Source organism: Talpa occidentalis, unplaced genomic scaffold, assembly GCF_014898055.3.
Source record: "Talpa occidentalis isolate TD23 unplaced genomic scaffold, MPIMG_talOcc4v2.1 talOcc4.13, whole genome shotgun sequence".
Lineage (NCBI taxonomy): Eukaryota > Metazoa > Chordata > Mammalia > Eulipotyphla > Talpidae > Talpa > Talpa occidentalis.
The window spans coordinates 15,543,836-15,564,929 of record NW_023601322.1 but is presented as its reverse complement, the minus strand read 5'-3'; the positions used below and the strand labels follow the sequence as shown (position 1 = coordinate 15,564,929).

At 35.1% G+C, this 21,094-nt stretch overlaps 1 protein-coding gene across 2 annotated transcripts in view; it reads left to right on the top strand.

Annotated features, from left to right (window-relative positions):
• The window catches only part of DCC (DCC netrin 1 receptor), a 1,038,093-nt gene that overhangs the window by 879,868 nt on the left and 137,131 nt on the right, over positions 1-21,094 (top strand). For both annotated transcript variants that reach the window (XM_054694039.1, XM_054694040.1), the window contains exon 15: positions 2,270-2,464. In XM_054694039.1, the coding sequence (XP_054550014.1) occupies positions 2,270-2,464 (195 nt within the window). The remainder of the gene's footprint in view (positions 1-2,269; positions 2,465-21,094) is intronic.

Below are 21,094 nucleotides of genomic sequence, written 5' to 3'. Positions count from 1 at the left end.
ACTCTCTCTCTCTCTCTCTCTCTCTCTCTCTCTCTCTCTCTCTTTCTCTTGATCTATCTATCCATCTTTCTATATTTTATATGCATGTACGTGTATGTGTATATGTCAAGCATGTAGATAGAATTGATGGTGGAGATTGTATCACCTGTGGCAGTACAACCAGTGGAAAAATGTATTGCAATACTAACTTTAGTCATCAAATTTTCTTGCATAATTTAACATGGATTTCCTTTTGAGATATTCAGTTAGGAAAAAAATAATGAACACAAAATTTTTGAATAAGTTTCAAATCTCTAGATTTTTGAATACTTATTAATTGGCAGGAACAGTGCTAAGCACTTAATGGACTATGAAAGGTTAGATGAGTGTGTTCTTTCTTGGATTTATTCCCAGAACACACCCTTAATTTTCAAAAATGGGCTACTTTTGCCTATATTGACCTACCAAAATATTTATCATCATATACCGTAACTGCCTTTATGCCTTTTTGCATGTCTGTCTTTCCTATGAAACTCTAAACTCCAAGAATGCAGGTTTTATGTTGCCATATTCATTTTCTCCAGGGTCCTAATCATCATAGGAATATTGCCCATACCCCAAACATAGTTAGATGCTATAAATATTTATTAATTGAATGATCAGTGTCCACAACATTTTTCTTTGGGGATGGGATCATAATGATGAATAATAATGTATCACCATGTTATTAACTTTCAACAAACATCTTTAAAAGAAAATGTATGAAATGTATGTGAAGATGGTGTATACATTCTCCCTAACAGCTATAATCAGTTGGAAACTTACGTGCTATAAACAACGCAAGTGTTTTGTGCATTCTCTCTTTAAATCTGCTTAGTCCTATATGAGTTCATTATTGTGTCCTTATCCTCATCCTGCACATCAGGAAACTGAGGCTAGAATGATAAGATCTTAAGGTCTCAGCTAGTGAGAAGTAGTATGAACACAAACTCTTATTTCCAGAGCTCCATGTTTAAGTCAATCAATATTTGGAATGCCAGTTTAATTAGATAAAATTAAGAGAAGATAAATAATTTTATGAGGACACACAGCTAGTAAGTGACAGTTTAATATTACACAAATTCGAACACTCCAAAACCTGTGTGGCTTTAATCCAGGCCACTCTCTCTGTTAAAAATGGAGTTTTTGCAGATACAGTAAATCATGGGTCTAGTATTACCCTAATTATGCTGAGAAAACCATGGCCCTAAACTCTTCCTCCTGATAATTTCTTAATAAAGGAATACTGCAGTCTCTTACTGTTGTTGCTATTATTACTAGTTATATCTGAGAAAAGAATCCTTGGGGGACTACCCTGGTGGCACAGGCGGTTGAGCACCATGCTGTGAAGCTGTCCGCAGCCTCTGCAGCACCGGTGCAGCGCCGGTTCAATACCGGCCGGCCGGCGAGGACCCACATGGCGCGGCAGACCTCTCCTGTCCTGCCCCTGCTCCCCTCAGCAGTGTCTTCGGTCCTTCTGCCTGTTCTGCTCCCCGCTCTGTGTCTGGTGAGACCTCTCACCCTCTTGTGCATCTGGCCTGTACCCCGGTTCTTGTATAAATAAATAAATAAATCTTAAAAAAAAAGAATCCTTGGGCAAGACAATTGTTGACAGTTCATTGCTTTCTCTATTCATATGTCTGCCTTGATTTTACCTTATATTCATGATTCCTAATGAGAAATTGTATAAAAAAAATTAGCCCAAGGAAGACACTAGCAGATTAAAGACAGTACCTATGCTTTAGTACCTATGGAGGAGTTCAGTGACCTGTTGTGCTTAAGATATTCTGTGATGGGCCTCCCTGGTGGAGCACCCCTTGTGAAGCTCTCTGCAGCCACTGCAGCACAAGTTAGATCCCCCACCAGGGAGCTGACCCATGTAGCACTGCAGACCTCTCTTATCTCTCCTGCTGCTCCCCTCAGCAGTGTATTTCAGTCAAACCACCTGTTCTGTTCCCTGCTCTGTCTCTGGTGAAACCTCTCACACACACTCCCCACACCTCTGACCTGTACCCCAGTTTTTATAGGCATAAATATATCCTTTTTTAAAAAACAATATTCTGTGAAATTTAAATCAAATATGGACAATATATCACGCGCTGAAACAGCTGAAACAAGGAAGAATTTGGATAAATGATGCGCCATATCAAAATGCATGGAATATAATGTGAAGCCTTATTTAATGGGACGCTTTCCTGTGCTACATATTCTACCCTAAGATATGCTGATGATGCCTCTCTTTGATTTCTAGAATCTCAAGTCCCTGACCAGCCAAGTTCCCTTCATGTGAGGCCCCAGACCAACTGCATCATCATGAGCTGGACTCCTCCCTTGAACCCAAATATTGTGGTCCGAGGTTACATAATTGGTTACGGCGTTGGGAGCCCTTATGCAGAGACAGTGCGCGTGGACAGTAAGCAGCGCTACTATTCCATTGAGAGGTTAGGTGAGTAGCTGTGATTTTATTCTATTAATAAGGTAATGCCTTGGACTGCTTTATTTTAAATTATTTTCTTTCAAGGAACACCTAGTGCCTACCCTTCTCAAACGCTTCCAAAAAAATTGTCCTGATAGCAGATTCAAAATAAGTGTGTCTCAAAGAGAAAAAACTATAGACCAATAGTTCAAATGAAAATAGATCCTTAAAAAATCTTAGCAAACCGAATTCAACAGTACATCAAAATGATCACACATCAGGACCAAGTAGGATTTATTCCAGGGATGCAAAGATGGTCCAGTGTTTGCAAATCATTTCGACTAAAGGCAGGATAAAAACACATATGATCATATCAATAGATACAAAAAAAAGTATTTTTGAAATTTTATTTCAGTTGGAAGCATATATTCTTAAAATAGTTCTCTCTTTAATCTGTCATACATACATAATCATATATATTTACACATATTTTTCCTCTCTGGATTTTGAATTTGGAGAGTTATATCTAGAAAAATGTGCAGTGGTGGACACCCTGGTATGTGCCTTTTCTTATGTGGCTTAAGGATACAAAAGGTGCCTTGGATCATTTCTCTTTTTCCATTGCTCAATGAAAACTTCCACTTGTAATAATTACCCTCTCTTATAATTTTAAAATTTATTCTCATGTATTTTTAATTGAGGTACTGGTTTATAATACTGCATGTGATATACAGAGGTACAGGATCACAGCTCAGGTGCATGTCAGCGTGCCACACTCCCCACCAAGACACCCACTGTCTTCCACAAGAGCTCATTGTGCCCTCTCTCCTGTGTTTCCCCGTTCCACTTCATGCATTCGCAATTCCAGTCAGATAGCTAGGATTTATTATTGCTTTGATTTTGTCTGACCTTTGTTTTGTTTCTTTATATTCCACATATGTGGAGCCATCCAATATTTGGCTTTAGCTTTCTGACTTTTTTCACTGAAGAGTACCCACTCCAGTTCCATCCATGTTGTCACATATGTCAAGAGTTCATCTGTTTTACAGCTGAGTAGTGTTCCATTTCTCTAACCCATCTTCTGTCCAAGGAAATTAGATTGTTTCAATAGCTTGGCTATGGTTAATATTGTTGCAGTGAACATAGGAATGTGTATATCCCTTCAAATTAATGTGTTTGCATTCTTTGTGTTAAAAACCTGGGAATCAAACTGGTGGCTTATAAAATATACGTATTTTTAATAGTTTAAGAAACCTCCATACTGTGTTCCATAAGGTTTGGCTCAGTCTGCATTCCTACCAACAGTGTACAAGTGTTCCTTTTTCTCCACACCCTCACTGACTTTTGTTTCTGGTCTTTATTGTTATGGGCCAATCTCACAGTAGTCAGGTGGTATCTCATTGTGGTTTTGATTTGCATTGCCCTCTGATAAGTAATGATGAGCACTTTTTTATGTGCCTGTTGGGTGTTTGTATGTTTTCTGGTTAGCTGCATCTGGTTAGCAATTCTGCCCATTTTTTTTGATTGGGTTATTTGTTTTAATAATTATTATAAAAAGAGAGTCAATACATTTTGTCATCTGCTTTTTCCATAAGAATATCATGTCAATTTTTCTTTATACTTCTGCCAATTATCTTGTCACATTACCTTCTATTCCCTCAACATTCATAGATAAAGCTTTGTGACTATATCAATATGACTATAAAACAAGAAAAGAATTTTCAATCAAACCAATAACTTAGAATTATCAGACTCCTCTTTATGTATATTCCTTCTCCCTCCCCAATCTGAGTTCTCCTATTTTACTTAATCTGATTTTATGGAACACAATAATCACAGTATTGCTGAATTCATTGAGTATTTGTTCATTATTGAGAGAGCTAATATATGCAGTGTTCTTATTCGTTGTCTGATTTTCCATGCAATATTACATCAGAGAGAAATAAAAGGAATATATTTGATTATATAAGCTGGCAATAATTCAAACAATTCTCAGAAAGCAAAAAATAATTTGATTCTACCTGTTGATTTAACACCATATTATTTCCAATGAAGTGCACTGACCTCTTCATGGGAAACACATTTTGATAGGCGGGGGGAGAGGTGCTACTGATTCTCAGTGCCTCTCACAAACACAACATGTGTGATGAGGGTCCTGATTTGAATTTGAATAACTACAATGCAATAGCAAGAAAAGATTTTCCCAGCATAGGAGAAAAATTGCACTGACCCATTCTGTCTGTAATTGCTTCCAACACTAATAAGAGAGGCACCTACTTAAATTCTCCACAATTTTAGTTAGCTTGGCATTTGGAAATAATATTTTCTCAGTCCCCATGTTTGAATGTTTAGGCCATCACACAACTCATATTTTATGGCCATCAAACCTATGTCAGGGGATTCTCATTATCCATTATTCAGTACACACAATATCTGACACTTCATCTTGATGTCATGCACCAGAGGGAGAAACTCCTGTGGCTCTCCCACAGTGAGGATGTGGTGCAAACTCAGAATGAAGTCATGAAAGAAAACTGCTTTGTTCCACTATGTCTTTTTGATAATGCTTCTCTTCATTAAAAAGACACTGTCCTCTCCTCTCCTGGAGTTGCTAAGTCTAGCAAGTTAACATGATTGGGAGATTAACAATAGCAAATCTATCCAAACAGAAATCTCCAAAAAGAAAAATAGAAATTTACTTTTGTGTGGTATGTTTTAAAGAGCTGGGAAAACTGATAAAAGTAAAATGATATCAATAGGTTATCATGAGCTTGCACTTTAAAACTTATCTGCAAAGAGAAATTACTGTCTCTCATGCACACACACAGACACGTTTAAGGTATATATGTGTTTACATTCTACCAGCTAGTACTCTTTCAGTTATGTCTCATATCATGACTTAAAATATGAAATAAACTTATTAGTGTTTTATTGCTATTGTTCAAGTATCTTCATGGCTGTGGAAATAAAAGGTATTTTTTCAACAAGTGTCTCCTCTGTTTAGTCAGAGTGTAAGTTCGACATAAGTTCTATCTTTTATAAAGATAAATAATTCCTTCAAGCTCACCTTTAAACTTTGCCAGGAATCCACCAATTTAATGTTTTATTTAATCTATTAAACATTAAGGTAGGTATATTCGTTTTCATATTCTAATGTATTTAATATATTATGTATTTAAAATAAATTTCTAATCTTCAGGAACACAAAGTTGCCTAGATATTATATATAATAGACAAAATGAATTATATGTTTTAAGGATGGTATGACAGTTAAGAATGAATTAAAGAATGTTATAATCCATTTAAACATAGAGGCAGCCATAACTTCAAGTATCATGGTTATATTTTAGGCTATGAAAAAGCCATTTGGCTTATAATTGACCTACAAACTCCCTTTTCTCTTTGATGACAGACCAGAACTTCTAAATAGCATTCCATTTATTCATAATAATTCACTATATAGACATCAGGCAGCTTCAGGATGAGAAATTCAAGACCATTTGGAACAATATCTGATATTGCTTAATTTAAAGCAAAATCAAACAAAGTTTACTTAGTGCAGGCATAGAACTTCATTAACTAATATTTGTACTACTATTTATAGGTAATCTTTTAATATCTTACCCCTTTAAGCTCAAGATCCCTAATGCTAGGTTGGATGTCTATATATGATATAGATCCCCAGGATCAAGGTCCTTGATAATATTTTTTTCAGATGATCTGTTTTCACTAAATTTCTGACTAACAGTTCTGTGGATGACTAAACTTGAATGTCTGTAACCCTTTAGAAAATGGAACCATCTATGTCTCCCTTTAATTCTTTTTTTCTCTCTTTTTTTTTTATTTCAAACACTCATTAAGCTAAACACTCATTTAAAATTGGTAAATCACCACATTCAGCATTATAAATGTGTCTCTATCCCTAATAAAATTCTTGCTCCTCAGGATGATTTTCCATGGTTTGTTTTTTTCCATCCATTACTCCCAACCTATACCTTTATACATAAGGTCTGCCTATCATTTATAGGTAGTGTGTAATTGGGTCTTCATACATACACACACACACATATATATATACACACACATATATTTACACATGCATACTATATATATATACACATATGTATGCATGTGTATATATGTGTTTGTTTACATATAACCATAAATATAACTGTGATACTTGAAGTTATGGCTGACTCTGTTTAAATGGATTGTAGCATTCTTTAATTCTTTAACTATCATACAGTCCTTAAAACATATTATTTCATTTTGGGGCCTCCCTGGTGGCGCAGGTGGTTGAATGCAGCGCTGTGAAGCTGTCCACAGTCACTGCAGTGCCAGTTCGATCCCCGCCAGCTGCAGAGATGCCCACATGGCTAGCAGACCTCTGCTGTCTCATCTGCTGCTCCCCTCAGCAGTGTATTTCGTCACTCTGCCTATTCTGTTCCCCGCTCTGTCTCTGGTGGATCCTCTCACCCTCCCGTGCTTCTGGCCTATACCCAGATCTTGTATAAATAAATAAATCTTTTTAAAAAAATTATTTCATTTTGTCTATTATATATAATGTCTAGACAACTTTGTGTTTCTAAAGCTTAGAAATTTTCATTTTAAATACATTATAATAAAGATTCTATGAAAAAATAATATACCTATTTAATGTTCAGTAGATTAAATAAAACAAAGCATGTATGTGTGTGTGTATATATATACATGCATATGTATACATATATAAATTCATATATATACATATACATGCATAAGTATGTCTTTTTAAAAATGTATCTTTTATCCCTATTTTTGGTGTCAGTGAGTTAAAAGATGCTGATAAGACTTAATAGAGATGAAGAAGTTGGTCCTTGTAAGAAATATAAATATCACACATTGCATTGTGATAATTGGAAAATATTGAAGTTTTGCTTTAATCAAAATATTTAGTGTTTGGGGAAAATTGATTACCTATTTCTAAATTGTATTAAAACCCCTTTTTTAAAAACTGATAGGAAATATTTTACTTTGTATTGCTAAGTGGAAAAAAAGATTAAGAAAATGGGTATTCCATTTCTGATGCAAATTGTTGAGAATCCAGTGGTATCAAGTGAGGGATTACATCACTGATATCATGTGACGTAGTAGCCTTTTATCTCCACTGTGAGTCGCCTAAGACTTGGTTTTCTCCTCTATAAAGCAGGATAATATGCTATCTTATAAGCTTTCTATGAGAGTCAATAAAAGTAATAAAAGTAAAGCAACTTGCAAATCTATAAATTTAAAAATAGTATGTTTATTTAAATAAGGTATTTATTGTAGTATCATTTTTGTATCTCACCTATTTAATGAATATTAATAATGTAGTTCCATAGGATTTGAATTTTGTAGGTTTCTAAACCTAGTTGGTAGTGTTCTGGTTTGTGTTCTTCACCTAAACGTGAATTATATCAAATGTAACTTTAAAAAGAGTTGAGAATTTCAGCTTTTCAAACTCAGACAACTCACTAAATGGACAGAATTATATCAAACATATTTATTTACTGATATTAATATGAGTCCAAAATCTAAACAATACAGTGACATTTGATTCAGCGTGACAGACAGGAATGTAAACTGATTTCCACCGTAATAGAATGCTGATTAGAAACTCCTGAGTGGGAGAGTGAGATTCAAGCAACATGAGCGCAGGATGCCCAGACAGTGAGAGGGGAAAGAGAAAAGGTCATTCCATGAGATCATTACTCAGAATATATCACGAAGAATGGATTTTTTTCTTCTATAATTTTTTTTTGAGGTTAGTGTCTTCTAAACCTATAGGCATTTCCAAGCAGTCTTGAAGGACAGCCTCAGGGTGATTCATTAATAATACATACCATTCTATTTGTAACTCTTTTCTCACTTTCTACTCCCAGAGGTCCAAAGCAGATGCATTGTCTTACACCTGGTGAATTTTCTAAAGCTGTTTGGAAGAATCTATTACAAAAGATGAATACTATTATAGAACTACAGGAAAATAGATCTCATTGGAGTGAAAAAAATACATATTTCATTTGAAATCTCCAAATTTCCTCTCTTCTTTCTGTTTTTCAAAGCCTTTTCACATTTCATCTTGCATTTTATAACCTAAGTTGTCATTTTTAAAATCAAATTGGTAAAGGATTATGTTGGTCATTCAGTCTACCAACATTAAATTCAAGTATACAATCAAAAACTTTTCCTCCATCTATGTTTTTTTTATTTTTCTATAAAATGTTTCATTGGGGTCAGAAAAATTCAGGTTTCTCCTAAATTGCCCATGTCAGTTAGTGTTTACAGACAGCTACTCAAGTGTATTTTTTCCAAGTATTTTTCAAATACCAATCTATTCCTTCATCCTCTCCATTATATTAGTGTCAGTTATCATCCCCATTTTATAAATGAAGGGAGACAGCAAAAGAACTAAAGTAAACAAGAAAGGCTAATTTTTTAATGAAAAAAAGTTAAATGTTGCATTAACACACTCAGATAAATATTGCCATAAATAGCAAAGACCTGGCTCTTGAGAATGGAGAAAGAGGTCCAGGGCCAAATCCCCACAGGACTGAAGTACTAAAGTGAAGGTTCACTTCCAGTAGGAAAAACAATGTGTTCTCAAATAATTAAATCCCTTTAATTCAGTAACAGAATAATCTAGTGAGATTGGACCCAAAAGTTCTGATCAAACACAAATCACAGCTCCTAGTATGAGTCTCAGATTTTAATCATGGTGGTCTGAGAACTGTTATCCCATGAGCTGGGTTAAGGATTATTTGAAGGGAAAATAGAAAAAAACAGATGCCTGGGCATCTGGTTTATTAAACAATTATACTTGCAGATTAGTGTTTCTCCTTTAGTTTCCACCTCCATGTAATCTGATGTTCTAGTACCAGGCACATAATTATTTACAATTGTCCTAGACACTTGATGAATTGCCACTTACTATATCATTTATGAAGTACCCTATTTTATCAGTGGTAATAGCTGTTGCTCTGAAATCTACTTTGTGTCTGATTTTAATATTAACACCCCAGACTATTTTTTGTATGTTGCATAACATATAGTTTTCCATTATTTTACTTTTAAACTTTTGTGACTTCATATTTGAAGTGGGTTTCCTGCAGACAGCACAACGTTAGGCAATATTGTTCTTTTTTTCCAACCTCAAAATCTCTGACTTTTAGTTAAGCTATTTAGGCCATTTACATATAATGTGAATATTAACATGATTGAATTTATATCTACCATCCTATTTGTGTTTTATCTATGGCATATCTGGCCCCAATTGTTCTTTGTGCCTTTTTTCTTTGTCCCCCCACCTTGGGATTAATTCAAGTATTTTTAATCACTTACATCCTTTCTAGGCTCATTAGGTGTAGTTAGTTTGCTTCCTTAGTGGACAGCTGAGAATTTATGATGTGTATCTTTTTTTATTATTTTTTAACTTTACTTTTTTCAGAGATTTACTTTTTTCAGTTTTCTTAAATAATTAACATTAGCAATTAATAATTAACAAACCTGTGAAGGTTTAAGGTATTCAGCATAATGACTTATATTGTGAATGATTGTCCCAATAAATGTATTTAATAACTGTCAACTCAGTTACCAAAAAAAAAGAGAAACTTTTTCCCCTTATGATAAGAACTTTTAGCATCTAGTATCTTAAAATTTTCAAATATTGCACAAAGGAGAGCTGGCTATGGTCATCCTGTTGTACATTTCATCCCCAGGTCTTACATAATGTGTCTTTTTAACTTACCACTATTGACTTTAATAAAATAGTATACCAATTGACAATACATTGCTATTATTTTTTCTTTGAATAATTAATATGTATTAACGGTTAAGAAATAAAAAAAGATTTTTTTTGTATCTAACTACACATTTTCTGTGCTGGTATTATTCAACTTGTATTATGTTTCTTTCTTCCTGAAAGTCTTCCTTAATATTTTTGTAATGGAGTTATTTTGGTGATTAATGATTTTCATTTTGCCTTTGATTTTTAAATAAATTTGCACTGGAGATGGAATTCTAAGTCAACAGATTTGTTTTTCTCAATATTTTTAATGATATTATGCCACTATTTAGTATATTTTGCTGTTTGCAACAAGAAATATTGCTATCGCTCTTATCTTTGTACCTCTGCTTGTAGTTTTTTTTCTCTGTTTCCTTTGGAGATATTTTTCTTTGCCATTGATTTTGCACAATTTTATTATTATATCTTTGTGCAGTTTTCTTTATATTTCTTCTGTTTGGGTTTTGTTGGAAATCCACTTATTTGTACATCAGTATGCTTAAAGGTTTCATCAAATTGGAAACATTTTGTGCATTATCCCTTCATTTGTCTTTACCCCATTTTCATGCCTTTTCACCTGTGTGCTCTGATTACACTATGTCATTGTGCTTCAGGATGTGCCACAGCTCATATACACATATACATACACACACACAATTTTTTCTGAGTGCTACATTTTGGATAACTTCTATTACTATGTCTTTTAGACAACTATTTTCGCCCCCTGCAGTGGCTAATCTTCTCTTAATCCCATCCAGTGTGTTTTTCATATTGCATATAGTACATTTCATCTTCAGATATTTGTTTGGGGTCTTTCCTATACATTCCACATTGCTCCGCATTGCAGTTAACATGCTCAATCTCTCCTCCTCTTACCCTCTTGAGTGTATGGAATGATACTTTCAATAACTCAATGTTCTTGTCTACAAATTCTTTCATCTGTGTCACTTAGGGGTTTATTTCTATTTATTACTTGTTCTCCTCATTGTAAATTGTATTTCCCTGCTCTTTAGCATGTTTGCTAAATTTTGTGTACTTTTTTAAACTTTCTATATTTTTAACTCATGGGATGCTGGAGATTTGTGTGCCTTCTAAAGCATTGCCTTCTGAGTACTCTACCCAGATTCCCTTGAAATAAGTGATTGTCCATCTCACTGGTAGAAATCCATTTATTCTTGACCCTGCATGAGCCCCAAAGTTGATTTTTCTGTTGTTGTTGTTGCTACTATTGGATGATTCTTTTCTCAGCCCTGGGAAATGTCTACCTTTTCTACATGCACTGATACATACTCATGTGGAAGTTCAAGAGGCCCTCATTAGACCTCTGGAACTCTCTTTCTGTATATTTTTCTTCATTCTGGTACTCCTCCACCCACACCTCCAACCCTTGCCACAAACTCCCGCAGCTTTGGTCACCTCAGACTTCCGACTCTGTATCCTCAATTCACAGAGATCATCAAACTCCTTCTGGGTTGCCACTTTGTCTGCTGCAGATTACAAGCTTTCTCCAGGCAACAAGATGGAGAACTCATGGGTTCACGTTGTTTCTCTTCTCTCAGAAATCTCTGACCTGATCTATGTGAGATCCAGTACCTGAAAACTGTTTTTTCTTACATATTTCTGTTTTCAAGTTTTCCACTAATTGATTTTGATCAGAAATAGAAGTCCTTTAGTAAACAATTAAGTATTTTATTATTTCAGTATGCCAAAACTTTGAGCCTTTCAAGAATACAAGATGCCAAACCACATTATACCTGTTTCCTGATTTCTGTCACAAAATTCACCAAGAAAGAATCCTAACTGTCATACTGTATTTTTGGAGAATAATTTAACTTGAGTGCTCTTAGAAATAAGTCTCTTAGCCTGTGGAGAAATGAACCTTTATAACTCCCAGAGTGCATTCTGAGTTCAGTGAATACAATGTAAATTATAATGTTAACCTCAGCATCACCTCCCTATCAAAAAAAAAAAAATCCTTTCATGCATGGAATATAGAAGTTTTGAGCTTATGACATGCAAACATTTTAAATCAGAAAAATCAATGCACTTTAGCAGCCCCTAGAATAGTTGACATACATGAATAAAAAATGAATAAGCACCATGTAGAGAACATTTTATTATTTTGGAATGAAGTACATTATAGGTGTTGGTTAACAAAATTCTGCTTTGTATTTTCTTGAATCAAAATGTAGGAAGAATTATGGAGAATGATTTTCGATCTGAAATTTGCAAAGCTTGGACACAAAAAAACCTTTTGAAATAAGTCATTTAATGATAAAGAAAAAAAACAGGAAGGTAGATTTACCCTCTTCTTTATCCTCAACTGTGTTATTCAAAGCATTTATATACAATGAAGTGCTAGGGAACACAACCTCCAACTGTGTTTCAGTCTGGAAGATCAGAATAACCATTAAAAATTCATATATTGTATGTCGTTTAAGCCATTTTATAAGAAAATCAATGTACCTTGTTGTTATCATGTTATTATTTACACGGGGAATCCCTGCTTATTGTTATATTAATATTAGTAACTTTATAATACAATTTTACCTTGAAAGTTTTAATAAGTGAGCACTCAAATGGAGTTTCTGTAGGAACATATGTGAATCAATAACTTATCTTGTATCTGATTGTATACGCCTTTTGTCTTTGCTGCAAATCATTTCTCCCTCTCAACACTGTTGGCCCAGTGTCTACATTCTAAATGTTGTGGATGGAGTATGAGCCCTAATAGTACTTCTTGTTAACTTAGCACTTCATGTTCGCTTTGGAGTTCACCTTAGTAGGTTTCAATGCTTTTATTTTGCAAATGTAAATTAATTTAATATAAGATAATGCAACACATCTCAGCTGTGTTTAATTTTAAATGTTTCTGACCAATTAATTAACATTAGTCAAAACGCTGTATGGGTGAACTTTCCAGAGGCAAGCTATTGCATAATTAACAAAAGAAATCTCTTACAAAAGATAATGTGTCAAAAGACCAAATAGGTCTTCATTCTTTGCCAAATTTATTATATATGTTTATTAAGTAATTGCTAAGCATGGAACATAATATTGAGGATAGCGGGTGGATACTGAGAAATGTAGGTTGTAGTCTCTCATATAGCCAACCTCCCAGAGTCTTATTATATAAGTACAAAAATATTTCTTGAAAAGAACAAATGAGGTTAAAGATTTCTCCAAGAGCAGTAATTGCACTGGTAGGTTGCAAGTTCCCATAATATGAGGTAATTGGAAGAGTTTTGGTAAAAATACTGACTTGAAAATAATTTTTTTAATAATAAATTTTATTTTTATATTCCCCATACAATTGCAGCCCCCCCATTCTGACCCCAATCCCTCCCCTCCCGCCCCCGCCCCAAAAAGTGTCTCTGGTTCATAGTTTTTTGTTGATTTTGATTTTCACTTTCTTATAGTTATTCATTTTCCTGGTCCCTTATTTAAGTTTTCTAGAGTCCTGCTATGAGTGAGACCATCCAGTATTTTTCTTTTTCTTTTTGGCTTATTTCGGTGAGCATGATCCCTTCCAGCGCCATCCATGTTGCTGCAAATTGCATGTGTTTATCTTTTTTGAATGCTGAGTAATATTCCATGGTGTATATGTACCACATCTTCTTGATCCAGTCATCTATTTTTGGGCATTTGGGTTGTTTCCAAAGCTCAGCTATTGTAAACAGTGCTGCTATAAACATAGGGGTGCAGGTGTTCTTTGGAATTGATGTTTCTGTGTCCTTTGGGTAAATACCTAGGAGTGGAATTGCTGGATCATATGGAAGCTCTATGTTTAGTAGGCCCAGAAATCTCCACACAGCTCTCCATAGAGGTTGGACCAGTTTGCACTCCCACCAACAGTGCAGGAGAGTTCCTTTTTCTCCACACCCTCGCCAACATTTGTTGTTGCTAGTTTTTTTAATATGTGCCATTCTCACTGGTGTAAGATGGTATCTCATGGTAGTTTTGATTTGCACTTCCCTGATGACAAGTGATGTTGAACATTTTTTCATATGCCTGTTGGCCATTTGCATTTCCTCTTCAGAGAAGTTTCTTTTTAGCTCTTCTGCCCATTTTTGGACTGGATTATTTTCTTTGTTGTTATTGAGTCTCATCAGCTCTTTGCAGATTTTTGTGATCAGTCCTTTATCATTAGTGTTGGGTGCAAAAATGTTCTCCCAGTTGGTGGGGTTTCTCTTTGTTTTTGTTATTGTCTCTTTTATAAAAGGGAGGTAGGATTTGTTCTCATGGGAGAAGACATGTTGCATGTACAACACTGCAAAGGTAAGGGAAAGCAAAGGAGGTTTAAGGTCTAGTGAACAAACCAATTTTACCATGAATGTGAGTTCATTTAAGGCAGGTGCAGTGGTGAACTGTTAGTTTGGAAAGAGACAAAGTCAGAACTCATAATATTCTTGGATTTTCCTTTTCCAAAATAACCCTAAGGGCCCATGCTATGTATTTAAAGGTCATTTTGTTAAGGACTAATTGAATTCTAAATGCTGTGGATTTGTGTATAAATCATTTAGCTAGTTGTTCAGGCTTACCCACCACCTAGCCTTTCTTTTCATCATTATATTTCCATTATTATGAGAAAACAATGTTCTGTATTCAATGAAATCATGGAAAGACAAACTCAAAGGTTGAAAGAGAGCCTAAAATACATTGTTATGGTTTTTGAATATTAGACTTGGCCTCCTAATTTATTAGTTAGTTAGAGGAGACAGACACTATGTCACTACCAGCATAACATAATTATTGACCAGTGTCTTTTTTGTGTTCAGCATGTCTGTTCTAAAAACTGAACCACAATAGAGCAAAGTGATGAACCCATTATTACTTAATTAATTCTCACCAGCACCAGGCAGTTGTGCCTTACACTTTAGTCATTCTCTCTAAATACTTTGTTCCTGATATTCTTATAAAGGCGTCGAGAATCTAACTTCTGTTACTCTAAATTACTTTGAAGGGTTCTGACTCAAAAGACGTTTGAGTAGGACTCATGCTTATCCTGCCAGTGGGACTTTATACTCTGCCTCCCTCCCTGTATCCAAGGGCTCTGCTGGTATACAGCTCATGCTCTGTCTTACCTCTGTGCCTAAGCATTTAGTTATGAAAGTGATAGTAGGTGGAAAGCAGGATATGGGATAGTTAAAATTTAGTTAATTAATATGTAGTTAAGAATTTGTGAAAGTCCACCTTAAAAGTGGCAAATCATTCCATTAGGTAGTCTGCCTTATCCAGGTTTGTTATCTTCTCTCAGAGTTAATGAAGAGAGGGGAGAGGAGAGGATGGCTGGGTAGGAAAAGGGGAGTGGAGGAGAGGAAAAAGAGAAGACAACCAAGAATTGACCTACTTCCTTTTTGTGACCTAGTAACCTAAGTCATATATCACTCTGGCTTTAATCTACTCAATAAAACAGGCCATTAAGTTCAGCTCACATTCAAAAGGGGAGAAATTAAACCCCAAAAGAAAGAATAATACATCTTATCTAATGTTCTCATTTTTTGAGGCACTTTGTATGGGTGTGTATGGGTGTGTATGGGTGCGTGTGGGTGTTTTAGTGATTAGTATTCCATTGTAAGAATGCAGAGAATAAGACATATACTAGTCATAAGACTAGTACAGGTAAATTAACAAATTAAGGGTAGCAGTTGAATGAAATCTATTTCTATCAATGTCTACCCTGACACATTAATCAGTTAAACAAGTAATTCAGTGAAATATCCAATATGTAATTTAATTTCACATTTTATTTAATTACCATAGTCATTTGACAGAGGCTATTGGTTAGCCCAAATCTTAGAGAAACATTTTAACAATTCTAGGAAATAATTTGTTATATCAAGTACTACTAATTCAACAGGAATGGTTGTTTTCTAAACTAAGCATTTTACTCTCTCATTAGAATAAGAGGCAAAAAAATAAAAGGTTCACGTAGTTCAGAAATAATAGACAGTGTTATAAATCATTAAAAGAAAACACGGCAAGTGTATTTCTACTGTTCCATTGTATTTTAATTCCTATAAATAAGAAGCAGAACTATAATAAGTCAGATTTTCATCCCCTTAAAAGTCATGTGTAAGTCACTTCCTTCATTAGCAGAGATTAAATATTTTTGCTGGTAGCCTAGAATGTTTCTGAGAAGGCATGGTGTTATGAGCCAAGGGATATTTTTTTTTTTTCCTACAAGCATTTAAGTGAATGTCAACATAGCCTTTATAACAATTAGCAGAGCAATGACATTTTAGAAATTATTGATTTCTTAGATATGCCTCTTTATAAGGTATAGTGATTTGAATGGGGATCCCCAAAAGATAGGCTCACCTTCTGACCCCCAGAACTTGTTGATATGAGCTTATTTGGTAAATAATTAAGGATTATGTAAGATTTTCCCAGGATATTGGGAAGGCCCTAACACCAAGTGTTTGCCCCTTCAAAGAGCTGCTGAGAGAAGAGGAGAAGGTCACATAAAAGCAGAGGCAGGGATTAGAGCCCCGCAGCCAGGAGGAAGGTGGCAGTTTCCCCTAGAAACTGGAAAAGGTTTGAGGAAGAGCTCCCCAGAGCCTCCAGGGAGTGTGCCCCTCCCTTCACATCTTGGATTGGGGAATCTAGCATTCAGACTAAGCGTTGATGAGTTTCCAAACTGAAGCTACCAACTTTATATAAATTGCTACAGCAGCCCTAAGCAATGATGTAAAAGGTCACTCTTAATTGTTTTTCTCCTAATCTTCTTCTGAATCATTTTTTTAAATTTTCTGAACCAGGTACCATCTCCTTTCTAAAAGCAGGTCGATCAATATTAAAAAATAAATAAGAAAGAACTCAACACAAAAGTTAAGGTTGTTGGCAAAAGAAAGCATAAGAGTGACAGACAGTGACCACATGAGAAGATTCCTGGTAGTGAAATTAAATGATTAAGACGGCTCTAACCTTTAGTCGAGGAAATATTGCCTGGATTATGGGAAGGAGTTAGGTTCTTCAGGTTAACCACCCCTCTTACATGAATGTCTAGAAGCAAATTAGAAACTGAATGCCAACCCACATTCATCCCTATCTACCTTTTCTGCAATGTGGCAAAGCTTTATTTTTCAGCAAGACAGAAAAGATATTTGAATGGAATACAATGAATACCACACAAAGGCTTCGTTTTTTCCTTTCCCTAAGAGCAAACCACATTTACAGCAAAGAAATTGAAATTTTCCTTAAAAACAAAAAAGAGAACTAGGAATTATAACCTCAAGAATAAAAGTAAATAAAAATAAATGCTTTCTCTTTGTGATAATCTAATTCCCAGACCTCCATTTGTTAGTCTGAGCAGAAATCAGAGAACATTATGAAATTCCTGGACAAAGCCATAATTGTAGAAGGGTTGTAGGACTGGAGCAGAAAAGGAAAGATTTTGTTCTTATTCTTGACCCTCCTCCTAACCTATTGTTTATTAGCCTGTATCTCACAATCGTGACTAATAATTCAATTCTCACTACTAATTTTTTAAGTCTCCTATATTATTGCCACATCATCTTTTATTATTTGAACCTGGGCAAAGACTTCACAGGTTGCTATTTTGACCACAACCATGGGAAGTGTATTTATTGACATACAAAAACCAAAGAAAAGCAAGGACACATATATTACCATGTGCAGTAAGAGTTTCCGTCTTTGTTAATGATGGGTGAAGGTGCCCATTTTCTCTCTCGGTGTTTTTACTTGTCTGAGCGGCGGGGGAAGTATTCTGAAGTTCCCAAATGCCAGCACAACACATGGCAGTAATTTTTCTGTTGTTGGTCAAGTTATGAAGACTTTGTGTCCTGGTTTCCTCAATCTGTCAAATGAGCATAACAAGCACTCCTGGCCTTCGCAAGAACAGGCGTGGGAGGAGAAAACAGATCCTGTCAGTGTGCTTGGAGGATGGAGTTATTTTTGAAGCAAGTATCATGTATCTTCAGGAAACAAAATCTGGTTTAAGAATTTTTTCTCTTCTGGACTAGACCATCATTATAAACAACTTTTTCAGGTGGTGACTAAATTTATATTTCCTTTGACCTGTTTTATTATTAGACCTTGAGGAGAAAACACAAGGAAAACCCCCACTGATATTATTTGTGTTCAATGAAACAAGCAGGAATTATTGATGTGCTGCTATGTTATACTAATCTGGGACACTCGCTTAATATATGTGCTACAGATAATGGAATAATGGAAGGTTTGCACCATCCATTGTAATTTATTCATAAAAACTCTGTGTATTTAAAATGCTCTGTCTTACTTGATCTTTAACATAATCCTAAAAGGAAGGTGAGCTGATTGATGGCCATCTTACTATCAGATTAACACATGAATTAAAGTTACACCTGGTTTAACAAGGCTTCAATGATTGGTACCCAATCTCTTAGCAGGTGGGTGACAGAGACCAGGGCTCAACCCTTCTGACTCAAACACTTCCCTTAATCACTGTACTGCACTGCATCAGGTTAAGTAGATTTCACCAGCTACTTTGTGAAAGTCAAAGACAAATTTGAAAAATCTGGCAAAAGAAACTAAGCCATTTGAAGTTTCTAGAGCCATTTTCTGAAGCAAAGTCGTTTCTCCATAGCTTTTAGGATCCGAAAGAATCTTAAGCAAGTTTTCTGTTTTTCACTAAAACTACAGAAGTTTAAGAATCTACTTTATTCTCAACTTACCATTCCCCTCTGTCTCTCAGCCTCGCAGTCTCTCTCTCTCTCACACACACATTAGGCTTCTTTATCCTTCTTTGTCTACAGTCATATATGTTTCTCTTTCTCCTTAACTAAATTCTACCATGTTAGTTATACAGTTGCCCATAATATAGAGAGAATGTACTGGTTTATAAATATCAATATAGTGTATCTATTTAAGTAGTATATTTAATTGAGCAATGCTGATTTGTATAACTTGTAACTAGAACAATTTGTTTTCTCTAAAAACAAGTTGCTCCACACCTGAGTCTCCAATGATTTAACTGCTTCATTGAGTGTAAGCAGACTAGTTTTGGTGGTGGTTATCAGTGAGGTGCATATAAGATGTGCAAAATCATAGTCAGGTGTCCAAGATCATTAACATGATAATAACAGCAAGATAAAATTACTTGGAAAAGTCTTTTCATCTAATTAGACAAAGTTATTAGAGCATTAGTGTTTGGAGCTTAATACTATAAATTAGCAATTCAATCAACATATATCAAAGTCCAAAGATAGGAAATAATATTGTCAATTATGGCTGAATGGAAAGAACACTGGTCTTTGACTCAAAGACTTAATTTAGAATCATTGTCTTCTTATTTTGTGGGAGACCACTGACAAATAATAGAGTGCCTTAGGCTTCATTTTTCACACTGCCAAATGAGAAATAAAAATACAGATTTCTTGAGGTTATTAGGAAAATTTAAAAATAAAGCATCTAGAATCTTAATATATTTTATATATTTTTTCCTTCAACTTCTTTCATAATTGAAGAGAAACCGTCCCTGTTTTCTCATGGAAACATAACTGCAACATTGAGTAGGAAATGTAAACTTTAATCTACCAGACATTGACTCAGCAGATGTTTATGGATTTAATCAAATTTAATTGATTTCCATGCCATTTTGGGAGTGCAGCTTCACACCTGGACATGTGCATATGCTTTATTCACGCACCATCTAAATTTCAGTGGCCACACCCTATCACTTTTACCCTCCACCACTTCCTCCAGTTCATGCATTTTCTTGTTGAGGAAGAAGTAAAGAATGATGACCTTATTTCACGATTTTTCTGAGAGAAGCAAAACTAATAGGAGATACACATATACATACATATATACCTATATACATACATGTATAAATATGCTGTGTATAGCAAAATGGAAACTCAGAAGAGCAAATGATATTGTTCACTTCAAGTTCAAAAGCCTGAGAATGACAGAAACTAATGGCATAAATCCTAGTTTGAGGACAGAGGAAGATGAGAAGAAACAGTCCAGTTTAAGCAATGAGGAAAAAATTTTAAACTAAGTTCTTTTTTCATCTTTGTGGTCTGCAGTGGATTGGTTGATGCCCACCACATTGGAGAGGGCAGTCTGCTTTACTCAGTCCTCAAATCAATGCTAAGCTCATCCAGAAATACCCTCACAAATATGCCTGGATGCTTATTTAACCTGAGTGCCCACTGACACCTTAAATTCACCATCACAGACACTAAGGCTTCTCCCTCTGTATCCACATGAAAATCCCACCCTTCATGAATATTTCCACATAAAGTAAAAAGAAATGGAGGTAGTGATTTTGAAGGGTTTTTTTTTTTTTTGTATTTCTTCCAATTGTCTCCTCCCTCCTGTTCATATATGCATAAAAATATACTTACAACTGTATTTTTCCATATTTCTCATTTACCAGCTTGGTTTCCCACACATGTTATTTCATAACTTTGAAATTTATAAGGGTCAGGTATAGTCTCTGGACACACACACCCCCTCCCACCCTCCCTCACCACGGTGATTCTCATATTGATGGAAATTTTGTCCTATGCTGAATATTCAGCAAAGTTTCTCTGAATTCTATCTTCAAGGGTAAAGAAAAACATCAAACTCTTCATTTGCTGAGTGAGCATTAATACTTGAACCCATGGGTGGGAGCTCAGTTAGTCCATTACCAGATTTAATGGTTTTTGAAGGGATCTGTTCAAAAATCGTTATAGCTGATAGGTAAAGGATGAGACCAGGAATATGTAAGTGTTGTAGTATTGAGCATTTGTTAAAACATCCATTAATCAGGTGCTAACCCTACTATTTATAATCATAAGGGAAAATGCAGCACATTGGAAATGAGCCTTCTTGTTCGAATTATTCATTTGAGAATCAGTCAAGCACAG